General features: G+C 50.0%; 1 protein-coding gene and 1 long non-coding RNA gene across 9 annotated transcripts in view; one reads left to right on the forward strand and one right to left on the reverse strand.

Moving 5' to 3' along the window:
- Positions 1–3,118: 3,118 nt before the first annotated feature.
- Positions 3,119–20,416, reverse strand: part of RPS6KA2 (ribosomal protein S6 kinase A2) — a 451,644-nt gene continuing 434,346 nt past the window's right edge. For 7 of the 8 annotated variants that reach the window (XM_063623636.1, XM_063623635.1, XM_055269515.2 and 4 more), the window contains 6 exons: positions 20,015–20,173; positions 17,550–17,711; positions 14,086–14,162; positions 12,425–12,542; positions 7,509–7,646; positions 3,119–6,602 (listed from right to left, as the gene is read on the reverse strand). In XM_063623636.1, coding sequence (XP_063479706.1) covers positions 6,477–6,602; positions 7,509–7,646; positions 12,425–12,542; positions 14,086–14,162; positions 17,550–17,711; positions 20,015–20,173 — 780 coding nt within the window. In that variant the 3' untranslated portion in view covers positions 3,119–6,476. Of the gene's footprint in view, positions 6,603–7,508; positions 7,647–11,050; positions 11,680–12,424; positions 12,543–14,085; positions 14,163–17,549; positions 17,712–20,014; positions 20,174–20,416 lie in introns of those variants that run through there. The other variant, XM_063623630.1, reaches the window with a different exon arrangement.
- Positions 15,797–17,279, forward strand: LOC134733575 (uncharacterized). The gene is made up of 2 exons (XR_010117172.1): positions 15,797–15,922; positions 16,592–17,279. It is a non-coding gene; the product is annotated as an uncharacterized lncRNA (long non-coding RNA).

Here is a 20,416-nt window from a genome sequence, read left to right on the forward strand (position 1 = left end):
TCTGAGCACCCGTTATTTGCAAGCAGGTGCTCAGGTTCCAGCAGTGACCGCCTCTCACACCCACAGTGTGGCTGCACCAGCTACGGAGAGCCCTGGGCAATGCTGAAATCCACAGCCAAAGAGGCTGATGCAAATTGCAGAGAGCACTCGGTGTGCTCGGCCGGAGGAAGCTGTCCTCAGATGACAGCTTCATGTGGCAGGTGTGTAATCTGTCGTCCTCACTTGGAGGGAGGCACCTTCATCCCTATTAGGCCTAAGCAGGCAGAATTACACGACAGAGCCAGCTCTAGCATATGCGCCACACAGGGCGGCAGAGCTAGAGCTCCAGGACCCGTGCCACACTGGGTAGCAGAGCCAGCTCCAGATCTCCAGGGCTATGGGTTGCATTCAGATCCACCTGTACAAATGAGATACAGTTATTGTACCTGAAAGGTCATGGGCCAGATACAATGTCAAGAATTTGTTGAGCCCTAAATTTGGGGGAAGCAGTAACTTTCTCTCAATGCCCCCGGGGCTGCATTGGAAAGTGGGAGTCAAGGCTCCCTGGCTCCTTTATAAGCCCCACTTCTTTTCTGCAAATACTGCTAATGTCCCAGATTGGCATTAATCAGGACAAGTAATTAGCTGAATTTTGAGAACAACAACAACAAATATATATATATATCTATATATTATATCCATATATTATATATCTATAATTTATATCTATACCTATCATACATACATATAGGTACATATATGTACCTCCATCCCTGTAAGGATGACAGATCTATATCTATCATTATACATATGATAGGTGTATGGAAGATTCTTTTAAGTTCTATGGAAATATCTTTATGTCCTCAGATGCATCTGAGGTTGAGCATTAAGCTGAGTTTCTCCACAGATAAAGGTGACAGCCCAAGTGTGAGTCCAACTCTCCTCTCCAGGCCTGTCAGTGGATTCTGAGACGACATTCAGTTCAGTATTTGGGGTCCAGTGTTACAACACTGAGCCAATGGGAGGCAATTCTCCACGGGTCTCTTGCCTTTCTGCAGTCTTTAGCTGCTTTGGCTCTGAACTGTCTTTCCAAGGACATTTGTGTAGTAGACAGCCCTGGGAGGCAGAGGCAGCGTCTCTCTCTGTGGCCAAGGGCAGGCGTCTTCCTGTCCACTGTAATTGAGTGTCCCCTTCCAGGGCAATGGGAGGTGGGTTTGCCTGCATCCCTCCATAAACAACTGGGGTTTCCTAAGTCAGGGTCCTCATCTGTGATGCAAATTCAACGTGTGCAGCACATCCTCCTGGGCCACTCCCCACCACCCCATAAGGCTTGGGGCCCACAGGGACTGATGTGTGTGGGGCCCATGCTGTTTGCTGTAGGGTCTCTGACCTAGAAGTCTTGTGCCTTCATCCAGCATCCGTGGGCCTGCAAGTAGGGCCAAGCCTCAGAGACTTACTTCAGTCTGGACACCTTGTTTTCCCCAACCAAAAAAACATGTGCAGGTGGACAAGTGTATGCAGAGCCACGCTCAACTACATGTATGCGGCAGGCAGGATAATCCATCCCTCCACCAAAGTCCACGTCCTAATCCCTGGAAGCTGTGACAAAGGGGAACTGAGGTTGCTGGTGGAATTCAGGGTGCTAATCAGACCACCTTAAAATAGGGAGAGTTTCCCAAATATCCTGGTGGGCCAGTGTGCTCATAGGGCCTAGAATTGGAAGAGGGAGGCAGGAGGGCTGGGTGGAGGAGAGGGTGTGAGAAGAACTCCACCTGCCACTGCTGAATTTGGAGGAGGGAGGGACCATGAGCCACCAAGCACAGATGGCCTCTGGAAGCTGGAAAAGAATTGGATTCTCCCTGAGAGCCTCTACCTCCCTGGTAGCCCTGCCCACAAACTGGTTTTAGTTCAGAGAGCCCTGTCTTGGACTTGTGACCCACAGAGCTGTAAGACAATAGAATATGCTGCTGTTTTAGATTTGCTATGGCAGAAATAGAAAATGATACACAGAGGATGTAAAAGGTATTTTTTTCAAATGATGCCTCTTTCAGTAGGCATTTTGTGGGCACTTCCTGGGTACAGCAGGAGGCAGGATTTCTTGTGCATCTATTGTTTGTCCTGCAGTTTCCTCAGTGGGATCCAGGGCTCCTGCCTACACAGCGAGTCTCACAGATTTCAGCAAGGCCCCCTTCACCCTGCTGGGAGAGCAGCTCAGAAAATGGGGCATCCTGCCACAGGAGTAAAGGTGTGTGCATGTGCATGTGTCAGTATGGTGTTGTGTGTGTGTGTGTGTGTGTGTGCTGCTTGCTGACACATGCTGGTTAGGAATTTACCAAATAGGAAGAAGAAATTAGGTCGGAGAGCCAAGGACCAACAGTGCAGACTGGCTTTACGTCTGTATTAAGAAGGGATGGGCATGCTGAGGCCAGGTGGCAAAGCACAGGAGACACAGTGAGGGCTATTCCCAGGGCCGTGTGCTGGGCACCTGCTTTGCTGCACAAGATGACCGTCCACTGTCTCCTGCCAGCCCCAGATCCATTGCACAGCTGGGCTCCTCTCAGGGGTGCATGCCCACACACATACACACAGGCCCTAATGCACACACACACAAACATACATCCATATGTTCACATGTGCATATGTGCTCTCATGCACACACGTTTATGCATGTACACATATGCATGAACTCATACTTCCACATATACACACATAAGCACACACGTGTATACACATGCATATGCATGAACTCACCCACCCACACACACTGTGCACACACACAAGCATACGTGTACACACTCATGAACTCACCCCGGCTACACATGCGCACATGTGCACACACAAGCGCACACACACGTGCATACATATGCATGAATTCACCCACCTACACACACACGTGCACCTACACATATGTACATACACACATATGCATGAGCTCACCCACCTGCACACACCCACGCACAGGGCTCTGAGTTGGAGTGGTCGTGATGCTGATTCACCTCCCCATGTGGAGTCATATGGTAGCAGCAGAGGTGGTCGTGACCTGAAGCCAGCAGGAGGGGCCAGAGGAGTGGGGAGCTATCCAGACCGTTATTGGTAACAACACAGAAAGTCCAAAGGTTATTGTTAGGCTAGAAAAAGATTACACTTCATAAAACCATGTTTATTCAAAAAAATCTATTCAGAAAGTCTGGAAAGCGTAATAAATATCTGTACAGTGGCCACCCATCTCAAACATGAATTACAAAGCAGGAACATAAAAATGGATGTGTAAACATAACTGCTGAGCCAGTGAACAAAGTGCTGAGTCAGGAGCGAGGCAGAGAAGCGTGCTCAGTAGAACGATACAGACGCTGCAGCCTCCGTCCTCAGCCCCTCAAGCTGCGCTGGAGTCCACCTTCCGCCCTCTCCACACCGCTCAGGGACCGGCAGCGTCCTTCTCCATTCTCGAATTTGCATGAAGCTTAGAAAGGTAGGAGGCAGCAAAACCGTGTCAGAAATGAACGGGGTGCAAATCAAACTTTGCCATGTTCTTGAGAGAATCAGTAAAGCGTTAGGTAAAAATCCCAAGTGCAGCTTTAGGATAACACCATTTAATGAACAACACTGGATAACATTAAGTACTATTATCACTTTAAAATTCAAACAATCTTCCAAACATCAGAACATACACAGTTAGTTTAAAATCACAGACAAATCGGACTTGAGGGTAAAAGTGAAATCCTCACCTCTTGCCCATGTTTGACTTTGGGATGGAATTCAGCAAAGCTCTCCTACTGCAGATTGGGAGAATCAGGTATTTCTCTCACATAGGGGGCTGCCAGGGAAGGAGGACCCTATAGGGTGGCCAGCAAGGGGCCACTTGCGGTAGGTCAGGAAGCCTGAGATCTAGGGTTCAATGTGTTTATAAGTTCTGTGATTTTCATGACCCGGGGGCAGGGGGCGGGTTATGATGAACTGTGTGATGAACTTTTGGGGAGGTCTATGTCATTTGTGCAAATCATACGGAGCATTTCATTCTGCGTGGAGGTGCGCTGAGCTGGCAAAATGCGAATTCTAAGAACACCTTCATTTACATGTCGACTGCTGCTTGAAAGCAGTCACTTGCTATTTCACTAAGGTTTTTGAAAGCTTAGTTTAACATATGATACCATAAATTCTTTAGGCTGACTTCTGTGGAAGGATGTCAAGTATCATTGTGTTCTGGATATGGGAGGGAAAGTAGAGGTATTTCACAGACACTCAGCAGAGCAGGGCCAAGCCAGTGTTCTTCTCCGCTGATGCACATCAAATATATGTAAGGACAGAGCTCGCTGTGATGGGGAGTCTCGTCGGTCCCTTTGGCATTCTTAGAGTTCAGAAGCTAAGTCTGTACAGACTGGGATGACTGAAAAAGACCATGAGCTGGTGCCCCATGGGCAAACAAAGAGGAAACACCGCGGCCGCTTTCTCACAGGTGCTTTCCCATTCACTTCCCCCACTTCTCACTCCCTGCACCAGAACCCACTGACTTTAAGCAAACAGACAGGCCTGCAAACCAGGCCAGGCCAAAGGGTCCGGGCAGCTGATGGGGCAGTCGTTGCCTGTGTAGCAAGCAGAAGAGGTGATGACTTTTGTTCATTTCTGGGAGGGCAGATTCTGTGACCTAAGGATTATCCACTTTTTCCTAAGTTTCTAAAAAGAAATGAAATAATTAAGACCTAAAAAGCAAATTCATCATGGTGGAAGTCATTCTAGCCTTGGGAAAAAGCATCTTCTATGGAGAAAATGTGAGGAATGCCCTGTGGGCACTATGGAAACAGATATTCAGTCCGACTTGCTCCTTTTATGTTTTGTGGTTCTCTAAGAAAAAAAAATCCACATGGATTAAAGCTTCTGAAACAAGTTTATATTTTAAGGTCTGAAAACAATCAGACCAAGCTAAGGAGTTATTTTTCAGAACGCAGCACATTTTTTCTTTCTTTTTTTTTTAGTTGGGTGCTAGAATCGAGATGGAGGGGGAACAAAACCCAACAAAATAACATCTTCTTAGGGAAAACCTGGCTGTGGCCAGCGGGCACCTCCTGAAGCCCTGCTTGCTGCAGAGGTGCTGCTCTTCAGTGATGCAGGGTGAGGGGCTGAGCGGCGCCTCCTCCCATCTAGTCCGCTTGGGGGCTGCCAGGGAGCATCTTCAACACCCTTACAGGAGAATGAAGGACCCGTGTGTTCCCTTTGCGGGCTGGACTGGGCGTCGAGCCTGCTGCCTGGAACCTCTCACTCGATTTTACTCAATGAAGGAGAGCACAGCATAGCCTAAATGCCCCACACCCACCCTGTGTGCACACCCAGGGGAATACGGATCAGTGTGAAAACAGATCTGTGCAACAGAGACACAAAACGCAACACAAAGCCACAGCATCTACAAAGTGCATCACTCCTGTCCACGCTGATCTCCGCTGCCCTCCCACCTGTGCCCCTGCGCCTCAGTCTGCTGGGTGGGGCCTGTGTCTCCCTCCAGCCTCCAGCTGGACTGAGAAGGTTTGGGTGGGAAGCCACAGAGCTCCATTTCTCCAATTCACAGTTTCTCCGTAGACCAGAAAAATTGAAGTGAACACAGCAAAACCACAGCTTTAGGTGAGCACACAGGAAGCCCACACAGGGCTGAGCAGGTGCGAGAACCCATGGCTCCCTGCAAAGCCTCCAGGTAGCTGTGTGGCCACCGGAGCTGGGGACAGATGGCAGCCCAGTGCGCTTGGCCCCCCGGGGAAAGCCGAGGCTGGAGGTGGACACAGGCTCCTCCAGGAGGCGCCCCCTTCCATCCTGGTGACACAGAGCTCTCAAAGCAGAGATCCAGCCCGCCTTCCTCTCACCTGGGCTCTTACTCCTCATTTGAATTTGGGACAGAGGAAAGGATGGGCTACCCAGCACCTCAGGCAAAAACTGAAGGGCGAGGAGGAAACGGCTCTTTGGATTATTTTGGGCAGAACCAGGCGTCTCCTCCTGGACGCCACAGTGCCAATCCCGTCATCCAGCCCGTGGGGAGCCCCGGGATGCCAGGTCACCCCAGCCCTGTGGGGCCCTGCAACCACCAACGGCTGCGCCCTCGCACTGCCACTTTCCCACCGGGTACCCGGGACGTCGGCGTCGGGAGTCTGACTAAACCGACCGGCTTCATAATTGGAAAACAGATCTCTCGGTAGAAACAGAAGCCGTGATATGAGAAGACCCGCGGGCTCTGAAAGAAGCCCCTGGCCTCGAACGGGCACGCGAGGTGAAGGGGCGCATTTGGTTTTGCTTGGGAGGAAAGAGAGCGGGCGGGGAGCCTGGCGCAGTGAGGCTTGGAGAAGCCCCCAGGTCAGGACCCTCTCTGGGGCTGAAAAAGAAAACACGGACACAGCGAGGGCGGGCGCCTCCTCCCTGCTGGACTTGTGGTCACTCTGGGTGCCAGACGGGCTCCAAGGCCAGGGTCTGTGAGGCCACGAGGATGCTGGCAGGGGACGCTGGGGCCAGGTTCCCACCCGCTACAACCGCGTGGACGTGAGTCTCTTCATGCCTCTGCGCTGAGCCAGGTTGGACGACAGCACGGGCTCCAGCCGCGGGGCCTGAGGTGTTCTGTTTAGAGCAAAGTAGGTGGCAGCCATTGCGCCCTGCAAAACAGAGGACAAGAGTGAGAGCCGCGGTGCCTCACTCCAGGGGTGGAGCCGGAGCCCGGGGCCTCCATGGGCCTCAGCTGCCCCCAGGCAACATGGGAGAAACCAGAGCTTCCCCAGGGTCCCTGGAGCATGGAGTGCTGTTAGCCTGCCGCGGGGGGCCAGCACACGTGGGCCCCAGGAGACAGGGGCTTCTCATTCCTGCACCTGCCCCCCAACCCCATGCCACCCTCGCACTGTGCTTGTGCCTTGGGGGAAAATGTTTTGGACTCTTGTGGAGCCCCCAAGCTGAGGTCACATGATCCCCTGCATTCTGACAGTGAGGCCAGCTCTGTTTTGGGGCTTGCTGGGTCCTAGGACACACAGCAAGTGCCAAGGCCTGTCAACCTGGACTTTGGCCACTGTTGAGGAGTCTGGACTCATTTGGAGGAACACGCATATCCTGGAGTGAATCCAAATTCTCAGAATGGATCTGGAGGGGGCGGCTCCTAACTGGATCCTGCCTAGTCCTGCTGGGGTGGGACAGTCTACACTTCTCAGAAGAGGAGTCCCACCCAGAGGATGGGGTGCCTGAGAGGCAACTGCTGCTTGAATGTAAGTCACTTATGAAGGGGACTTTTTTTGCATGTGTGGCCTAGAATGGAGGCTTTGAACTTGAGTGGAACAGCCACGCCAGCTGCCACCACGTCAGCAGAGGCTGCCACCTACTCAGATAGGAGCCCTGTGCAATACTGCACGTGTCTGGTGAAGCGCACGAAGGTAGGTGGGCCGGCGGTGCAGTCTGGGGCTGCTATGGGCTCTTTCTCTGCACTCCGTGGTTTCTTTAGAGTGATTGCAAGGTATCAGGCTCTTTTCTGGGTTTCCCATTCCCACCACTGTGTCCTCACTGTCGCCTGCCAGTACCTTCACCAGGTGCACGTCCTGTCGGCTGAGCTGGTTTGGGGACAGGTACTCTCTGTTGACCACCCACGGGTGTTTGAGCACTTGCATCGCCGTCAGGCGCTGATGAGGGTCCACGTGGAGCATCTTGGACACAACGTCCTGCCAGGGAAGGTCATGAGAGTTGGGGGGATGGTTGGATCATTTGTGCTGGGTCAGAGAGCCTTCCCAGCAGAACTCCTCTCCCTCTATGGCAACACCCAACCACTATGCTGAGTGTGGGTCTTTGCATTTTGGGGTCATGTTCACTTTTAGGTTTAGAAGTATGTCGATGGTTTTTAGCTTTAAATGTTACCAAACTTGGAAGTTCACTGAAGGTTTATCTTTTATTAAATATTTCATGTCTAAAAAGAAGTTAAATGTGGAAATGTTAGATGATGCATGTAAATCAGTGAAACACTGTTTCTTGTAACAATTACATCTTTCCAAAGGGAGAAGCTGAAATAATTAATATTCCACAGGTAGAAATCAATTCATAATGATGCACCTACTTATATTTTTTATCAGGACTACCCACAAATATTTACTACAAATAATCAGAAACCACAAAATCTACACTCTGGAGCCATCAGATATGTCCAATGGGTTCATGTGCAATAATGGTATTTTTCCATTTCATTGTAAAGTCATAGCAGTGAAAACCTCTAAAACAAGACTCTACATGTGTGTACACATACACATACAATACAGTGCACATTCTATTACAGTGAATTACATATGCAGAGTACTCGGTTACAGTGTGAATTACATTTGCAGATACACCTGATGCTTCTGCTCTAATCACCATAATCATCCTTGAGGTAAATGGGGCAAATATTACTTTTCCTAATTTGCAGATGAAGACATTACTGCCTGAGGAAGATCCAAGATGAGAATCCATATTCTCTCCACTAGCCTACCCTCCTTCCTTAGTGTTCCCACCACATTTGAAGATGTAATAAAATGAATTAGAATGCGGTTGGGCGCGTTGGCTCACACCTGTAATCCCAGCACTCTGGGAGGCTGAGGCAGGTGGATCACTTGAGGTTAGGAGTTTGAGACCAGCCTGGCCAACATGGTGAAACCCTGTCTCTTCTAAAAATACTAAAATAAGCTGGGTGTGGTGGCATGCGCCTATAATCCCAGCTACCTGGGAGGCTGAGGCAGGAGAATCACTTGAGCCCTGGAGGCAGAGGTTGGAGTGAGCTGAGATTGCACCATTGCACTCCAGAGTGGGCTACACGGCAAGAGTCCATCTCAAGCAAACAAACAAACAAACAAAAAAGAATGCATATAGAATGTGAAGTTGAATTACTCATTAGAATTTTTTGACATGAAACAACTAAGAAATACTATGCACAATAACAATATCTTTTTTATACAGAAAAATCTAATGCCTTTTGATATTTGATAACATTGACCTTGGTAATTTCTTGAAACAAGTATCTCCTAGAAGTGTGAGTGTTGTCATTTTCAGGTGTAAAAACAAAAGCGAAGAGCACTTTAATAACTCTTTCACAATCTTATAGTCATGACACTGAGAGAAGCAGTATTTTTACTTCATACCTGTAGGATGTGGAGAAAGACATACTAATCTGTAGCTTTGCTGGTGTTTGGAGGACTGGAGGTTCTGTTGTGTGCTAAGTAAGAGAAAGGAAGAGGTACAGGGGAAAGACGCGGGGGGTGTGGTGGTGGTAGGGACTGGTGGTGAAGGGAAGGAAGGGTTGGCGAAGCCCTGCGAGGCAGCAGAGACCTCTGCCTGCAGCAGTGACCTTGACAATGTGCCCTTGTCCTTGACTTTGCTCCTTTCCCAACGCCTTCTCCCACGCCAGCTTCCAAGATGGCCTTCCAGACAAACCACCAGCACCCACGTCCTAGTCTGAGGCTCTGTTTTGGGAACCAGAACTAAGACATCTGCACTCATTTAAGACAAAGTGAGGGTGTGGACAGGAGCACTTGGACTGTCAGGGTCTGACATCTGCGATATGCTCACTAAATGCCAGCTGCCATCACCTCTGCCATCATTTCCACAATCACCCTCACCATCCTTTCATCACCCCCACCACCACCCTCACCATCATCTTCACTATCACCTCCACCATTATCCTTACCATCCTTCCTCCATCACCCCTATCATCACCCTCACCATTATCTTCACCACCACTTCCACCATCACCCTCACCATCATTGCTCCATCACTCCCACCACCACCCTCACCATCATTGCTCCATCACTCCCACCACCACCCTCACCATAATCTTCACCATCACCTCCACAATCATCCTCACCATCCTTCCTCCATCACCCCTACCATTACCCTCACCACAATCACCTTCACCATCATCTTCACCATCTCCACCATCATCCTCGCCATCCTCCTCCATCACCCCCACCATTAGGCTCACCATCATCTTCACCACCACCTCCACCATCATCCTCACCATCCTTCCTCCATCACTCCCACCATTACCCTCACCATCATCTGCACAATCACCCTCACCATCATCTTCACCACCTCCACATCACCCTCACCATCCTTCCTCTATCACCCCCACCATCACCCTCACCATCATCTTCAGCATCACTGTCCCCATCATCTTCACCACCACTTCCATCACCCTAGCCATCCTTCCTCCATCACCTCCACCATCACCCTCGCCATCATCTTCACTATCACCTCCACCATCACCCTCGCCATCCTTTCTCCATCACCTCCACCATCACCCTCACCATCATCTTCACCATTACTGTCCCCATCATCTTCACCACCACTTCCATCACCCTAGCCATCCTTCCTCCATCACCTCCACCATCACCCTCGCCATCATCTTCACTATCACCTCCACCATCACCCTCGCCATCATCTTCACTATCACCTCCACCATCACCCTCGCCATCACCTCCACCATCACCCTCACCATCATCTTCACCACCACCTCCACCATCACCCTCACCATTTTTTCTCTGTCACCTCCGCCATCACCCTTGCCATCCCTCCTCCATCACCTCTGTCATCACCCTCCACCATCACTTGCCATGCTTCCCCATCACCTCCACCATCATCTCTGCCATTACCTTCCATTATCTCCACCATCACCTCCACTACCATCTCTGCCATTACCCTCACTACCCTCATCATCATCCCCATCACCTCCACCATTACCTCCACAATCACTACCATCATCTCACTATCATCTCCCACCACTCCCACCATCACCTCCATGATCACTGCCACCACCTCTGCCACCACTTTTGCCATCCCTTCATCACCTCCATCATTTCCCGCCATCACCTCCACAATGATCACCTCCACGATCACTCCCGCCACCTCTGCCACCACTTCTGTCATCCCTCCACCATCAGCTCCATCCCTGCTCCCACCATTACCTCCACCATCATCTCCACAATCATCACCTCCACCATCCCTCCACAATCACCTCCATCATCACTCCTGCCATTATCTCCACCATCATTTCCACAATCATCCCCTCCACCATGCCTTCACCATCACCTCCATCATCGCTGTCGCCACCTCTGCCACCACTTCTGCCGTCCCTACACCATCACCTCCATCATCATTCCCGCCATTACCTCCACCATCATCTCTATAATCATCACCTCCACCCTCACTGCATGAGGTTGCACTGAGATGTCAGCAGCAGGATTGGAATCAGAGCCCCTGACTCCTTCTCTTTCAGCCCTTTTGCATGAACATGGGAAACAGCTGTTAGTGCCGCTCACCAGTGGCTGGATTATGATTTACTATTGGATTAGAGAGGAATTTGATGATGCCAAGTAAAAAAGCATCTGATGGTCAAATGAAATAAGGCCGGTCATAAACCGTGTGGACTGCAGACAAGGCCAAATTCCAAGCATTTTACAAGAACAGAAGTATACCTCTGGACCAGAGCTCTACTTGTTTGGTTTATGAACATGCAGGGCAATCATTCTGCAATATCACTAAAAGCATGGTGGTTAATTTTATGTGTCAACATGGCTGGGTTATGTTACCCAGTCTAGATGTTGCTGTGAAGGTTTTTTTCAGGATGTGATTAACACTTAAGTCAGTCGACTTTGAGTAAAGCAGTTACCCTCCACAATGTGGGTCAGCCTCATCCAATCAGTGGAAGGCCTCCTTAGGAAAAAGACTGCTCCCCTGAGGAAGAGGGAATTCTGTGGCAGATGGCCTGTGGTGGGCAATTGCCCCATCCATTTCTCCCTGGGGCTCCAGCCTGCCAGCTGCCCTGCAGTCACAGACTTCCCCATTCCCACAATCACGTGAGCCAATTTCTTACAAATAAATCTCTCTCTCTCCACACACACACACACACACACGTTCTGTTTCTTTGGAGAACACTGCATAACATACCAAGACAGTAGAAAATGTGAAAATGCTAAAAATGTTTTTGAAAATTATGTTTTTAGATGAAAGGTTTAAAAGATGCCGAGTATAAGGCCAGGTGTGGTGGCTTACACCTGTAATCCCAGCAATTTGGGAGGCTGAGGTGGGTGGATCACTTGAGGTCAGGAGTTCAAGACCAGCCTGGCCAACATGGTGAAACAAAAAAGTTTTAGTACAAAACTTTTTTGTACTAAAAATACAAAAAAGTTAGCCGGGTGTGGTCGCACACGCCTGTAGTCCCAGCTACTTGGGAGGCTGAGACAGGAGAATTGCTTGAACCCAGGAGGCAGAGGCTGCAGTGAGCCGAGATTGTGCCACTGCACTCCAGCCAGCCTGGGTGAGACAGAGCGAGACTCCATTTCAAGAAAAAAAAAGAAAAAGATGCCGAGGATAAAATACCTATACTGCTTATATAAAACCTGTCCCCTGGCTTCCTCAGAAATAATATGGCTATTTCAGAATCTGAATATTTAAAAGCAACGCTGGGACATGTACTCACTTTGGCTGCGTCAGATATTGAGTCCCAGTTTCCCCCAGAAAGGGCGTACTTCCCACTGCCGATCCGCGCCAAAATCTCCTCAGGGGTATCGTCTGGCCCATTTGCAAAAGGGGTAAATCTGTATAATTAGACAATTTGTGGTAATGAGCTTCTATTTTGCAACCTAAAATAAAGCTTGCAAGTTGATATCACCCCTTGGCTGTTAAAAAGAATAGCACTTTGCTTCTCCCTCCTCTGCTCTGAAGCCAGGATTCATGGGAAAGCGGAACTTACCTCTTAACACTACGCCCGTTTTCCTTCCTTAGCAATTGGGTGGCTAGAGGTTGATGGGCAAGTGGGAGAGCCCTAAGAGACCTGTGCTGTATCCCCTCTGGACCCAGGTAAACTGGGATGGGGTGGCCTAGTGAGTTGCCTGGTGCCGTGGTTTCCAGTGACGATGTGGCATCACGCGAGAGAGCCTGAGACGTGGAGTCTGAGAGACCCACGGTGGATGTAATTACCAACTCTGTGTTCTTTGACAAGTTAACTTTTTGAGCCTCCACTGCAAATGCAGCATGTATGCACGAATACACATACATGCTTGGTGCAGCCCTGGCCATATTCCAAGCGTGTGGGAGGTGTTCATGGTGTCCCACCTTAAAACACACCCACACACTCCTAGAAAAGGAAGGACATGTGTGCTGCCAGCGCTTCCTCTAGTGGGAAGGTTTGTTATCTAGTTTTCCATATAGGCAAAGTGAGTATTAGAAGCATCACAAAATAACCTGACTGTGGTATTGGTAAGAAACTGAGGTTCCTTCCTTTGCTACTGCAGTCCTCAGGGTGCGGCTTCAGGTGCCTGATTTACTCTCCTTCTGCTGTGGACACTACCTATTGACTTATGATGAAATAAGTGAAAAGCAGGCCAAGCTCATTCATTCTCATGAGGGCATTCAAGCCATTTTGCTACAGCAAACAGGATTAGATGGTCTAGGGTTCTTTTCTTTTTGCCTCCATTCAAGTATTTAATAAACGTAATAGGAACCAGCGGATCTTGTAAGATCCTAGACCTTCCTGCCTAGAAGCAGCCACGGTGTGTCCTCTTCTCACTCAGGGGAGAGGGAAGGGAGGCTGGTACAGGTTAGTGTTTAGCCCAGAGTCACGGCTAGTGGCGAGTGGGGCTCAGATGGAAGTCAGCTGTCTGGATGGCAGGCCCAGGCCACTTTCTGTAACACCACGTGTCTTACCACAATGAACCAGCCCGTGCATGACTCATGACCATGAAACCCAGGTACAGATGCAGTTTGACCCTGAAGCTGCTATGGGGCTTTCGGTTTAAAAGGATGTCTGGAAGGCACATCTGTTGCTACCTTTTAAGATAGTGGCAGGTTCAGCGGAGAGAATGCGGACTATGCATTTTGCCTAAAAGACTTGGATGTTTTGTTCACGAGCTGAGTTTAAAGAAAATGGGTGGCTACCTTTCTTGTCCTTGTTGTTCAGCTGTCCTGAGGGGCTAAGGAAGTCTGCGAGTGTTCGCTCGAGGCCTGGGAGTGTTTGCATACGCGCTGGGTTTGCCCACATGCGCACGCTAGGACAGGGCTGGCCCTGGTCCCCTGACAGATCAGCCACTGAGGCTGCTGCCCTGTGTCTCCTCCTGACACCCATTTGAGGCGACTGCTTACCCTGCCAGCATGGTGTACAACAGGATCCCCAAACTCCAGATGTCACACGCCGCATCATAGCCTTGACGCTTCAGGACCTAGGAGGGAATGACAGGACACCGGCACGCCCTTCACTAAGGACATTCAGCTTGACAGCATGTTTCTCCAGCGGCATCCCATGCCGGCAAGCTGGGGACCAGGAGGAGGGCGGCGCTGTATCTTCGCTGTGACCGCTCTTTCTTAAGGCAAAGCCTACCCTAAGGTACTGCAGTGGGACTCCTCCCGGCCCAGCCACATGGTAAACCAGTACTCTTGCCAGACACATGACAGACAGGCTGAAAAGGAGGGCCTTAATTTTTAAGGCAGAAGGATTTTTCTGTTATGGTAAAATATGTATAACATAAAATTGACCATCAAAGCCCTTTTTAAGTGCACAGTTTAGTAGCATTAAGCCCATTTACATTGTGGTGCCAACATCACCACCATCCATCCATAGAGCATTTTCACCTTCCCAAACTGAAACTCTGTCCCCATTAAACAACAACTCCCTGTCCCCCAGCCCCCAACACCTACCCTTCTACTGTCCGTCTGTATGAATCTGACTCCTCTAGGGACCTCATACGAGTGGAATTATGCAGTGTTTGTCTTTCTGTGACTGGCTAATTTCACTTAGTATAACACCCTAAGGTTCCTCCAGGTGTCAGAAGGTCCTTCCTTCTGCAGGCTGGACAACATTCTGCTGTGTGTGCATGCCACGTTTTGCTTACCCATTCATCCACTGAGGGACACTCGAGTGGCTTCCACCTTTTGGCTGTTGTGAATAGCGCTGCTATGAACATGGGTGGACACGTGTCTCTTTGAGTCCCTGCCTTCAATTCTTTTGGGTATATACCCAGAAGTTCCATTCTAGGCTACATGATAACGTTTAATTTTTTTGAAGAACTGTTAAAGCAGCAAAACTTGTATGCATCATAGGATTACATACTTCAGTAGAGGGCAATCCTCTGATATAGTTACAGTTGAGTAACAAACAACAAAGGAAGCCACGTTGGTGCTCATGGATTACTGCAGATGATTGGATTTAGCATTAAATATCGAGTCGGGAGAGCTCGGCTCAATTTCCTTAGAGATGAGAGCAAGGAGCCTGTCCTTTCCTCTCCGTATTGCTGCTACCATGTGTGAGCCTACACCATGGAGGGGACCAGCCAGCGCATGCTGAATGAATGTGGTGCTCAGGTGCAAGCCTCACTTCCTAATCCATCAGCTGGGTGACCTTTGGAGGTCACTTACACACATGGAGCTTGTGCTTTCTCCATCTGTGAAACATGGTTAATAGATTACACCCTGCCTACTTCGTATGGTGGATGAGAGTGAAAGTAAAAAAAAGTTGGTAAAAGTGCTTTGTAAATGGCAAAGGAATATCACAACCTAGGGCATTCTATGATCAATAAAATCAATATTGTGGGAGACCAGAATATGCCACCCCAAAATATGCTGCATAGGCGTGTGGGGCGCTGAGCTGAAGATACATAAGAAGCAGCAGATGCAGGAGAGCTCTGTGTCCTCCATTTGTCTAAAATCAGGACATGGATTAAGACAAAAGGCACCTACCCCCCACCAGAGAGGACAAAGGCTTCCCCTAGGGACAGCTTTGGATGCATGTGGTCCCACATGAGACCAGCCTCCATCGGCCAGCCCTGCACCTCCCCAGGCTGCAGCCCCTGGAGACCCTAACCCTCTTCCTTTGTCTTGCCAGATCTCTAAAACTTCTCTGTTCTTTGTTGAAGATGCCATGTAGGCTGGACTCAAAGCCGCCTCTGCGAGAACGACTCATTCCCTGGGCATCTCGCATGCATAAGTGAGAAGATGTGTGTTAATAAACTTCTTTTTCTCTTGTTAATCTGCCTTTTGTTACAGGGGTCTGGTCCAGCTAAGAACTTAATGCGGGATAAGGAAAACATGATTTTCCTCCTCTGTAATATTATCAATATTAATATTGATTAAGTAAGGCATGAACAGGAAAAACATGATTTTCCTCCCCTGTAATATTATCAATATTAACATTGATTAAGTAAGGCATGAACAGAGGCTTAAAACCTGGTTACTTTTATTTTTTTAATTTTTATTTTTTGAGATGGAGTCCTGCTCTTTCAACCAGGCTGGAGTGCAGTGGTGCGATCTTGGCTAACTGCAACCTCCACTTCCCGGGTTCAAGCGATTCTCCTGCCTCAGCCTCCCGAGTAGCTGGGACTATGGGCACACACCACCACACCTGGCTAATTTTTGTATTTTTAGTAGAGACGGGGTTTCACCATGTTGGCTAGGCTGGTCTCCAACTCCTGACCTCAGGTGATCCACCTGCCTTGGCCTCCCAAAGTGCTGGGATTACAGGCGTGAGCCACCACATCCAGCCAAACTTGGTTATTTTTAAAGGGGCCACAGGTTGCTCAAGTGTCTGGATAACCCCTGCATAACCTAAAACAGCCTCTCAGTCCAGCCCCTGGCTGCACGTCCGTTCATGTCTCAGCACGCAGAAGCATCTTTGCCATGGACCAGTGGCCCTGGGTGACCTCTTAAACAACTCCAAGACCCACCGCGAGATGCCAGGCGCCTCAGGCCCTGCTGCTCGCTTGACCCCCTCCCATCGGAGCAGCTCTGGTCCAGTTCCACCAAGAACCCGCGGGATCCACACAGACACTGAAGTCCGCCTTCCTTCCCAGTTCCCTCCTCCCCTGTCCCATCGGCAACATCAGCCACAGCCCTGCCCTTCCTCTCTTTACCACTGCCTCAGGTTCAGTGGCTTTTCTCAAAGGCAAGAAATTGGACTTAGATTTATAAACACATCCTTGACTTCAGAACCTAATGGAACTTGTTCCTGGGAAATGTGAAAAGAGAGAGAAGTTCACCAGGTGCCTTGCTAGCTGCTCTGAGCGGGGCTGGGAGCAGACACAGACACTGAACAATGTGAGCTTTCAGTGGCAAATCACCCCGGAGCCCTACGGTTCTCAATCTGACAGCCGCTGACTTGCTGCTGTTGGGGAACCAATCTGGAGTGAGAATTGGGGTGCAGAGGAAATCCGTAAACTTAGTTGCTCCCTGCACTGTGACGGATCCATTTCCCATCCCAGGTGTGCCGCAGCTCTGCGTCCTGGTTGTGTAAGGAGACTACTGCATCATCTCTCTAACTTGGAATAAATACGCAGATTTCATCCAAATTGTCTACAGAAGACAATTTTACATAAAAATGTTACTGTTGAAAAGTTTTTTCCAATGGGAAAATGAAAATGATAAGAACAACTATGTTTAAGCAAGATTGGCCCCTGGCTCAAGAGACTGAAGGTTCTCGTTTCTGCTTCCCAACACCACTGCTGACGCGGCTCAAGCCACCTCTGACGTCCCCACTGTCCAGTGGCTCTGCAGTGGGAGGGGGCAGAGCCTCTCTTTGCGGATAGAGGGTCCTGGGTCTGCAGTCGGGGAATGCTCACCTCCGGGGCCACGAAATTGGCCGTGTAGCAGGGCGTCATGAGCAGCCCGTTCCCCGCGCGCAGCTGCTTGGCAAAGCCGAAGTCGCAGACTCGGATGGATTCTGGGCTCCCCGACTCATCCCTGTACAGGATGTTACTCGGCTTCAGGTCTCGATGAACAACCTGCAAGACAGAAGGCACGGTGCCTACTAGGGGGCCGAGGACTGAGCAGGAGAGGGATGGCAGGTGCATTTGGAGGGGAGGGTGCATTTGGGAACTGTCTTCCCAGCAGGTCCTGCAAGCAGGCAACAGGCCAGCAGTGTCAACAGCTGCTGTCTTCTCCAGAGGGCCCCCCCACCTTCTCCCGTTCTCCTGTGGTGGTCACTCACATCTGAGCCCCTGATGTCACCTGCTTTTACAGTGAATGAATATTTGAGTAAATGAGTGAGCACCTCTCCAAGATGAGGCCGCAGCTTGCTGGAGCTGTCACATAAAAGGAAATGTGGTGAGCTCTGGTGATAGGAATGAAAAGCATTTTAAAGATGATATTCATTCAATAACTACTCCCTGTGTGCCTACCCCCATGCACTGTCAGGTGTTGGAGCAGCACCAGCGAGTGGCACAGATCAGGCACCTGCTGTCCCGGGCGCACCAACTCGTGGGGGAGACGGACCGGGGCCACGCAATCATGCAGTCACTCTGCAATCATGCTCTGAGGCCTCCGTGGAGGACTGCGCTGGCTGCAATGATGGTGGGGCCAGCACACCTCAAAGCAAAGCAGCTATTTAGGGCACAAAGCAATGTGTTCTGAGGGGACAGAGGGCCATTGTGAGGATATGTGGCGTGCCTTTGTACAGCTTGGATCCTGAACGTCTCAATTGTCCTAATAAAATCCAGTGGGAGGATGTAGAAGGGAATTAAAGGAACACACTCCAGCAGTCAGGCCTGGTTTACAGAGGTCCTCAAAGACTGTGGCTTTACTTCCATTACCTCCCCTCATTAAATACGAGCAGATCTGCAGAAAACATCATCCAAAGGGCTTCCCCTGAGTTTGACTGTACTGGGAAAACCTGGAAGTGCTTAATGCTCAAGACCACCGGGTGACCACACAGAAAAGACCCAATGTGTGGTCCTGGAAGAATATTCCCGTTTGGAGATGACTGCATTCTGAAAGCTCAGGACTACGCACACAGCTGGCTAAGACCGTATTTCCTGCTTCAGGAGAAACACTGGGAAGAGACGGCGCACAGAGGACACGTGTGATACGGTGCAGCTGCCGCCCTGTGAGGCCAGGGCTGGGACCAAGAGCACTGCCTGGAACCAGAGAGCCAGGGTCCAACCCCACTGGCCACCTACCCATGTGTGACCTTGGGCAAGATACTCAAACTCCTGTGCCCCTCGCCTGCACAGTGGGTGTGATCTAGGGTTAGGGAGTCAGTGAATGAAGAGCTTAAAGTGCAGCCTGGATCACGGTGAGGCCCACGTGAACCTCAGGCATCACTGTCATCCCTGCCTCACCGTCCCTGCGCTCCGGTTAATGAATTCTTTACCCATTGCAAGTGACGAAATTCTCAATTTCTTTTGATTAAGGCCAAAGTATTTTTTTGGCTAAAGTTGGTAAAAATGATTTTAGACCCTCAAAGGGTAGCGGAGTCAGCCACCCCAAAATATGCTGCTTTGGCGTAAGGATTATTTGGAACTGAAAACAACTGAAAAGATGCAGATATAAGCAAAGCCCTCTGCCCTCCCCTTCTTTACCTAAAAGGAGGATACAAATGGGTAAAGGTGTCCCTCCTGTCCTCTCCGCCTGGAAGGACAGAAGGGAAACTCTAGACCCTTACAGCCTGGAGAAGCCTCCAGAATAATCTCTATAACAAATGTTCCTAACTAGCCCTCATCTTCTATTAGTTTCCCATAGACTTAGCTTCCCACAGTTTGCTGCCCTAGAAACACAGTCCTTTTTCTTTGTCTTCTTTAAACATTATTATTCTTTTTAAAATTAAAAAAATTTTAAAATTGGAGACAGAGTTTTGCTCTATTGTCCAGGCTGAAGTGCAGTGGCGTGATCTTGGCTCATTGCAACCTCTGCCTCCCAGGTTCAAGCGATTCTCATGCCTCAGCCTCCGGAGTAGCTGGGATTACAGGTGTGCGCCACCACACCCGGCTAATTTTTGTATTTTCAGTAGAGACGAGGTTTTGCCATGTTGGCCAGGCTGGTCTCGAACTCCTGACCTCGTGATCCGCCCGCCTTGGCCTCCCAAAGCGCTGGGATTACAGGCGTGAGCCACCGCGCCCGGCCGGGAAAAGAGAATTTTTCTTCCCTTGCACCGTCACTGAGCCTCCAGACACAAGAGGGACGATGGTGGCACGGAAGGAATTCCAGGACAATCTGCGTTCTCAGCTCTTGAACCCGTAAACCCTTGTGGTCTTGGTTCCTGCCCTGAAGCGCCCTCCTCCCCGAAGGCTGCCCCAGGCATGGCTCCTACCCCCTGGGAATGGAGGTAGTCCATGGTCTTGGTGATGGTGCACAGGACGTCACTGGCTTCGCGCTCCGAGAAGTATCTCTGCTGGAGGATACGGTCCAGGAGCTCCCCGCCGCGCATCAGCTCCATTACCAGGTACACGAACTTGCCGTCGTCATAGACCTGCGGAGGGGAGACGGGGTGCACAGCGGCCTCAGGGACGCGCACGTCACCGCGGCTGGTTGCTGTGAAAGAGCAATTACTCCAGAGGGGGCAGGAGAGGGAAGTCAGAGGGGAGAGGCTGGGACCGCAGGGTCCTGTGGGAGTGCACACAAGGCTTCTGCAGGGAAGAAGCAAATGGCCATTCCTGTCATACCATAGGTGCTCTTTTTAGGAAGAAAACGGCTTTAATAATCTGTGGCTAAG

The sequence above is a fragment of the Symphalangus syndactylus genome, chromosome 2 (genome assembly GCF_028878055.3).
Source record: "Symphalangus syndactylus isolate Jambi chromosome 2, NHGRI_mSymSyn1-v2.1_pri, whole genome shotgun sequence".
Lineage (NCBI taxonomy): Eukaryota > Metazoa > Chordata > Mammalia > Primates > Hylobatidae > Symphalangus > Symphalangus syndactylus.